Source organism: Oratosquilla oratoria, chromosome 34, assembly GCF_046742065.1.
Source record: "Oratosquilla oratoria isolate Oo_2021 chromosome 34, ASM4674206v1, whole genome shotgun sequence".
In the NCBI taxonomy this organism is placed as follows: domain Eukaryota; kingdom Metazoa; phylum Arthropoda; class Malacostraca; order Stomatopoda; family Squillidae; genus Oratosquilla; species Oratosquilla oratoria.
In genome coordinates, this window is record NC_134810.1 from 42,856,540 (window position 1) to 42,864,989 (window position 8,450).

Below are 8,450 nucleotides of genomic sequence, written 5' to 3' on the forward strand. Positions count from 1 at the left end.
TCACCTGCCAGTGCGTGGTTTGTTGATGAGTTGAGATGTTGGAGTTGTGATTAAGGTACATTTTGCTCAGTGTGATTATATATTAACCTACAATCACAGTCAATGGCGTGTGACGCCCATCATACCTGGCATCATATTTGGGTAAACGCGTTGGTAGGTTGGGTGATTAGACTCGTACTTCGCTGCTAAAAGCAAACAAGCCTCATTCAAAAACAAAGACTTAGTGCTCTAGACAATCGTTTGACGATCATCATTGAGTCATGAACGATCATCGTTGAGCGATAATCGACACCGAGCAAAACGTACCTTGAACCCCAAACGACGTTTTTCAGTCGAGGGGAATGCCACGTCCTACGAAGGGCAGGAGCAGTCTCGAATAGCACGTGGAACGGACGTGTCTAAGGGTTTTTATTCTGGCTAAATCCAGGCGATTTTAATTAGCTGAGTGGACACTTACGCTCCAGAGGGATAATAATGGCTTAAAGCTGAAGATATGCTTTTATTCTATGACCCAGTACAATCAGTTTTTCATCACACAAGTTGATTATATAGTTGGTGATATTGCTGCTGTTACACATGCGATGCTATACAGTTTTGTCTTTCACAGAGAGTGCTAAAGCTACATTTATAGACACATTAGGGGGTAAATCTGGAAAGTGGCTGAGGGAGGCAACAAATGGCTGAAGGAGACCAATTTGACATTGGGTTAACGAAAGAGGCCTGCGGGTTTTCTTGGAGTTGCTTATCGAATCCAGGTTAGGTTCCGAAACTCAACAACGACCACCAAGTATTCTATGTGTAGATGGACCTGCCTTCACAGCTAGTTTTCTTATTCAACTTATTATCTTATTTCATTTCTTTATTATTCATTTAGTTATTTTTCTTTTTGAGGGAGAGAATATCAGAGCAGACGTGGGTTGTCACATTACATCCTTGATGGAACACTGTTAAGATGAATCTTCCGGGTAGTGTATGTATGTATGTAGTATTAGGCTGGCAAGTTGTTCGAGGATTTTGTGTCCTCTTAGATCTGTTTGAGGGACAATTCACTCTGGATGGTGCACAAACAGATCACCTGCCAGTGCCTGGTTTGTTAATGAGGTGAGATGTTGGAGTTGTGATTAAGGTACCTTTTGCTCAGTGTGATTATATATTAGCCTACAACCACAGTCAGCGGCTCGATCCAAGTGCAATTTTTGTAGGATCTGGAAGAAGACAAAAGAATGTTAACAAATATCACGGCCGTCGAGAATTTTGATTTCTTGCATGAAAATATGATCGCTGAATTTATAGTACACTGCTCCCTTAGCAATTCTTGTTTATGTCTGTACATACGCACACCCATGAGTTAATTTTGTAGAAACTAATTGAAACGATTACGTCAAACCAATACACAAATTTGACAGATGCAACCGTCTTTAGGGATGTGTGAAGAGATCCAACGAAACGATAGTTGTCTCGTAATACACAGTGGTTTCATTTCACCAATACTAATGGCACTGTTGGTTGCTTAAGCCATTTGGGTTTGGAGGTTCAAAACCACTTCTTTGCCAGACTAGACCTTTTGTTATAGTCCGACTGGGTGGATCGGAGCGAAAAATCAAACAAGATAGAAAAAAAAACCAGTAAAAGGATGGATCGTAGGCAGAGGGTGATACAAGCAAGTTGGCAGCAGGGAAAGAAAATTTTCGTCATAAAAAAGAAAAAAAGAATAAGCAACAGTTATGCTTACATTGTGCACTCATGTCCACAGCCATTTGAGCAACACAATTCGCCTCCAGGACAGTCATCGTTGTCTTCGCAGAGTTCAGCGCATACACCCAGGTGACCCGGTTCATTTTGTGGACAACAAAGAGCGGGTCCTGCCAGGCGAGCACGTAACGGCACATAATAAAAATAACAATTAAACATTACTTAAAATAACGAGGGTAATATTGTTGGTAAATCAAAAAGTGAGACATAAGACTGAGGACAAATATATTCATTACTTTTAACATCCATGAAAGAAGAAATTCCTAAGAATTAGATTTGCATACACACACACACACACACACACACACACACACACACACACACACACACACACACACACACACACACACACACACACACATACACACACACACACGACTCGGTGGCGCGGTTGGTAGAGTCTCCGACTGTCACTACGGTGGTCCGGGTTCGAGTCCTGCCCAGGGCTGAAATAATTCCAATATCGCTGCGCTTCGAGTCGTTACTCCAACTCTCGTGGGTGGGGAATTGGGTGTGTGTGTGCGTGTAAGGTCACAGCATTAACCATACATCGGTCATATGAGCTCTGAGCTCTCTTCCGGGAGGGAAATAGTTGTCGACCACGAGTCCAACACGTGATCCAAAAAATACCATGGTGAATACTCTCTCTCTCTCTCTCTCTCTCTCTCTCTCTCTCTCTCTCTCTCTCTCTCTCTCTCTCTCTCTCTCTCTCTCTCTCTCTCGATGGCGCGGAGGTTGAGTTCTCGGCTGCCACTATGGCGGTTCGGGTTTGAATCTCGCCCGGGGCTGAAACAATTTCAGTATCGCTGTGCTGCGAGTCGTTACTCCAACTTTCGTAGGCGGGGAGCTGAGTGTGTGTGTGCGTGTAAGGTCACATCATTACCCATACATTAGGCATCTTCGGGTATTTTGTTCAGACAAGTTACATACTAATATACTACAAAGATTAATACAATGGGGGAGATGTAGGGACTATGACACGTCATCCCTGCTAGAGATATATCGGATATCCGCATCCGCATCCGCGGAATATCCGCATATTAATTCACATCCGCATCCGTAGTTGTGATAAACTGAACATCCGCATCCGTAGTTGTGATAAACTGAACATCCGCCTCCGCCTTCGCATCCGCATTTGTGGTGAAATATACATCCGCATCCGCATCCACACTCAACAGAGGATGTGTGGATGCGGATGTGTTTTGTATATTGCACAACTTATGAATCATAGAGTAATATATAGACACGCAGTTACAGACTAGCAGAGTAGTAGAGTACTGCCTGGTGCTTACAGACTTAGAGTTCAGACAGAGCTTAGAAATGTGGAGTAAGTTTATTGATGTGTATCTAATGAATTAACCATCTTGTAAAACTAAAGCAAATAATATCACGGATTCATTTTCTTTCAAACTTACATAACGTAATGTGTCTAGAATTTAGGGGAAGGTCAGGAGAAGGGGGTGAATTTTACTTAGTAACTATGAAGTACAAATACATAGTAAATAAACTGCAAAATGTGAATGGTGGAATGTTAGATACTTAGTAACGACAGATGAGTGAGTCACTGTGTGTGTGTGTGTGTGTGTGTGTGTGTGTGTGTGTGTGTGTGTGTGTGTGTGTGTGTGTGTGTGTGTGTGTGTGTGTGTGTGTGTGTGTGTGTGTGTGTGTGTGTGTGTGTGTGTGTGTGTGTGTGTGAGGAGGGTGAAGAGGGAGATAGAGAGGAGGCTTATCACCCTTGCTTGTCACCTTCACCCCGATGCCTTACTGCTGGAGAGAGAGAGAGAGAGAGAGAGAGAGAGAGAGAGAGAGAGAGAGATTGTAATGTGTGTGTCATGTAGCTGAGTAATGTCGTAGGTTGCAGTCTTAGACCTTATTCCCACTTCACATGGTAGAATTCAATGCTTCTTCCTTAAATACTTTTAATGCGAATGTTTCCTATTTATACAAATAATAAAATAAAAAATATATATATAAACTGGCAGCGCTGAACTCTTCTTATCGCACGAGCTTCCCTGTTGTCGCCTGTTTCTCCTGATACAGTGAGTTGCCGATGAAAAGATTTTCACAGAAGAAGGGTAATATTAGCTATTGTTTTATTATTATCATTATCATTATTACTATTATAGAAGGTTTTTCGATGTATTTCTTACTAGAATTTAATGCAATGATGCATTAGAATAAAGTAATTTTCTTTTTACACTTGCTAAGCATCTCGAAAATTTATAATACTGATCCATAAGTTGTAAACTGGCATTCTGAGCATAAGTCCTACACAGTACACTGGCAGCTAGGTCATCAGTTTGGTAAGAGTTTGCCTTCGAAGGAAGAAGTACTACTCCTTCCTTGCTTGCTCCTCGCTGATAATACAGTTTGCCAGTGATGGTTTAAAAGGATATTATAATCAAATTTACAAGGCCTTATTGTTCTGTGCTGACTGCTACAGCAGCTGAAAAATGGCGTCACATAGCAGTGAAGTGTGGAAATATTTTATGAGCAAGTCAAGTGACCTAGCACAGTGTCTGTTGTGCAAGAAAGATTATTCACGAAAGGGACGTAGAACTACATCTTTGAAAAACCACTTGAAATCAGTGCATAAAGAACAGTTTGAAGAGTTAATGGCAAAAGAGACAAAGAAGTTGGAAGAAAAAATCAATATAGAAAAAACACCTTTGCAAAAAGCAAAGACAGATGCTAAGCAAAGGAATGTTGCTGAGTATTTTCAGAGTGCAAAATTATGGGATGCTTCTAACCCTAAGGCAAAGAAACTGGATAAATGCATTGCAGAAATGTTAGTCATGGATGATTTGCCTTTCAGTCATGTTGAGGACATAGGATTCATGAGACTGATGACTGAAGCTGCTCCACTATACAGTCTAAAGCAGCTAAATTTATATTCATCAATGATATGTAGTGATATGTATGAGTCTTTTTTCAAGAAAATAAAATAAATAATTGATGAAGTGAAGCAAGACAACAAATTTTCCTTCACAACTGATGTGTGGTCAGATACCTCAGCAGGTGTCTCATTGCTGAGTTTAACTACACATACCATAGATAAGGAATTTGAAAAAAAAAACTTTGTTCTAGGTGCTGAACCACTGGAAGAACGACATACAGGAGAGTATATTTTCAAAATGTTTTATGATATGCTGATGAAGTGGGATATATCTCGTACAAATATCCACTGTGTTCTGCGTGATGCTGTAGCAAATATGAAAAAAGCTCTGTTTCTCTCAGGTGTAAACAATTTGGATTGTCTTGTGTATAAAATACAGCTGATTGCTAAAACTGGGTTATAATCACATTGTGATATAGAAAACACGATAAAAAAAAACTCGTAGTACTGCTACGCACTTTCATCATTCAACCTGGCACAAGATGAACTTAAAAAGATTCAGGACAGGCTGCAAGTACCTAAACTCTCTGTTATTCATGATACACCCACAAGATGGAATAGCACCTTACGCATGGTAAGAAGAACACTAGAAATAAAGGAATCTGTGTGTGTGTGTGTATGCTGTGTGTGTGTGTGGTTGATTATGCATAAATGTGTACAAGCCTTACAACCTTATGAAGATATCACAAAAAAACTTAGTGACTCCACACCAACAACAGCTGAAGTGATTCCATTTGTAAAGTCCTTAAAACACACTCTTCAGCATACCAAATCAGCAGTTTCTAACCCTGTTGAAGAAACTCATACATCAGATACAAGCTCTGAAGATGAACCAGGCCCAGGATCAGTGATTGAGTTAAATGAAGACAGACAAGCAACACAGGCAGTAAACTTCATGAAAGAGGCAATGCAAGCTGATGCTGAGAAAAGATTTTCTTGGATTGAAAATTAAGATCTTTACAGAATTGCAACATATATTGACCCAAGATACAAGAGTAAATTTTTTTCTTCATCTCACGTCACTGATCAAGTAAAATCATCACTTGCCAGAGTATGTGAGGAGCTTCGTCAGACGACTATTCTAGAAGAGGAAGATGGAGAACCACGAAGGAAACGAAGAAGAGATGATACGAGTGAAACACTTACCACCTGTGGAACATTAGATGAAGAAATTACCTCTATTCTTGCCTCCAGCAGTAATGATGAAGCAGAAAATCATTTGTAGTAACTTTTCTCATGAAAGATATTGAGAAATATCACAGAGAGAAAAGAATAAGTGAAACAAGTCAAGATAGTTTACAATGGTGGAAGACAATGAAGACAGTCTACCCTGATTTGGCAAATGTAACTTGCCACTATCTCTCCTGTCCACCAAGTAGCATTCCTAGTGAGCAGCTGTTTAGTAGTGCTGGCTTGATATATGACGCTAAGCGCAATCGGCTTTTTCCAGAAAAGGTAGATAAGCTACTGTTTTTGAAACGAAACTTGCCCATCTTAAACTTTGAATATTAAGTAATAGATATGTGTTTATAGTATCAGTTCAATCAGTTGGTTATAGATTTATAGTTAACCACTTTCAAAAGGGTGGAGGTTGGGGAAAGTGGTCGGTGGGATGCACGACGAGTTGGGTCCACGTCCCGCATCCTGGTAACGCACAAAATGTGTGGCTGAAACTCGTCATAAAACTTTATTGTAACAAAAAGTACTTCCACTTTACTTCCACTAGTATACTCTGGAACTCCCTTCCTGCGTCTGTATTTACGTCTTCCTATGACTTAAATACTTTCAAAGAGAGAAGTATAAACTATTAAGACACCATTCGAACTCATTTGGTAGTATTTTGGTTCTCCCACCTTGTTTTTATTTGTTACTTCTGTCTGCATGATATGACACTGAAACTTTTTTTTTTTTTGGGGGGGGGGTATCCTCTTGGTGAGAACATTTGACGTAAAAACATCCGCATCCGCGAGGACGTCATATTTTGATATCCGCATCCGCATTTGCATCCGCATTTTAGTAGAGACTGATATCCACATTCAAATTTGTATCCACAAAATGACATCCGCATATACATCCGCATCCGCGGTTATCTGAAATTCAACATCCGATACATCTCTAATCCCTGCCAGCCCGCTACTCGTGACCCAAACAACTCTAGTGTCCCGCACATATTTTGTTGTATGAAGATGTGATTGTGCCGACGTCACTGTATGGGACAAAAACCTGGAACATAAGAAAGGAAGAGAAGAGGAGTTTGAATGTGTTTGAGATGAGGTGCCTGAGAAGTATGATAGGGGTTACTAGGCTGGATAGAGTGGGAAATGAGGGGATGAGGAGGAGAACAGGGGTGGAAAAGGAGTTGGAAACAGGGTTGATGAAAGAGTACTGGGATGGTTTGGACACATGGAAAGAATGACTGAAGAAAGATTACTAAAAGAGGTGCGGAAGGCAGAAGTAGGAGTGAACAAGAGAGGGCGACCAAGGATAAGATGGATGGATGGGGTAAAAAATGTATTGGGAAAGAGGGGAATGTCTGTTGAGAAAGGACGTGAGAGGACAGAAGATAGGGGTGAATAGAGAATGTTTGTGTATGGATGATGCTGTTATGCATGAATGGGAGTGAATGGAGAATTGGGGTGGGTAAAAGAGTATTTGTGAAAAATAATTTGACGCAGACCGAAGGGATTTCTCCCCGTCTTCTCTTTTTCTGCATGAGGTAACAGAGAGGGGATTCGCCGATTAAATGAAGCGGCCTTGCTGTGACTGTGCTGTGTCTTGCGGAGTGAGTGTTATGCCTTTTCATTTTATTTATTTACTTTTTGCTCCCTCTCTTGTAAGTGAAAAAACCTGTGGTATGTGTATATATATATATATATATATATATATATATATATATACATACATAAATATATGTATATGTATAGATATATATATATGTAAATATATATATATATATATATATATATATATACATATATATATATATATATATTCCGATAATCTTGTCCTACCTGATCATTTTCGGTGGATTTGATGTCTGATGCTTCCGTCACGTCATTTGATAACGTTTCAGTTAACCTTTTCATATCTACATCCAAACGTCACAGTTCCATTTGTGGATTAGTACTGTGACGCCCCTTCATTCTCCTTCTCCCTCTCTTTCGTTGACTTACCTGGTTTTTCGCAAGCCATCCTGCAGACCCCGTCGTCGCAACACTTAAGGCGATGTGGACAGTAAATATCATTGATACACTTGATCTCGACTGTATGAAAAGAAAAATATATAAAAATGTTAAGTATGATTAGATAAAACACGAATTCACAACATAACAACAACAAGAACACAACAGAAGAAACTAGAACTAAAAGTGGTCGATGAACACAAAGATTATCAGTTATTGGGCTGCGTCAAAATATCATTTACACACAACCACTCTGTCACCCACTCTCTTCCATGCATCACAGCATCCTCCATATGCAACCTTTCTCAACTCACACTTACCTTATCTTCTCCCTTTCTTCCTCTAATAGATATCCCCCTCTTTTTCAATGCTATTTTTTCCCCTTCCATCTCATCCTCAGTCACCCCCTCCTGTTCACTCCATCCACTTCTGCCTTTCACACTTCTTCTGCTAATCATTCTTCACTCATTATTCCCATATGTCCAAACGCCAAACCATCTCAATACTCTTTCATTAACCCTGTATACATATAAGTATATGAATATGTATGTATATGTGTGTGTGTGTGTGTGTAAAATTCAACGAGTGCTTACTGTATATATATATATATATATATATAT

General features: G+C 39.8%; 1 protein-coding gene across 6 annotated transcripts in view; it reads right to left on the minus strand.

Moving 5' to 3' along the window:
• Window positions 1-492: 492 nt before the first annotated feature.
• The window catches only part of LOC143018265 (uncharacterized), a 47,903-nt gene continuing 39,945 nt past the window's right edge, over window positions 493-8,450 (minus strand). For all 6 annotated transcript variants that reach the window (XM_076173535.1, XM_076173536.1, XM_076173534.1 and 3 more), the window contains 3 exons: window positions 7,822-7,911; window positions 1,733-1,862; window positions 493-1,205 (listed from right to left, as the gene is read on the minus strand). In XM_076173535.1, coding sequence (XP_076029650.1) covers window positions 1,154-1,205; window positions 1,733-1,862; window positions 7,822-7,911 — 272 coding nt within the window. In that variant the 3' untranslated portion in view covers window positions 493-1,153. The remainder of the gene's footprint in view (window positions 1,206-1,732; window positions 1,863-7,821; window positions 7,912-8,450) is intronic.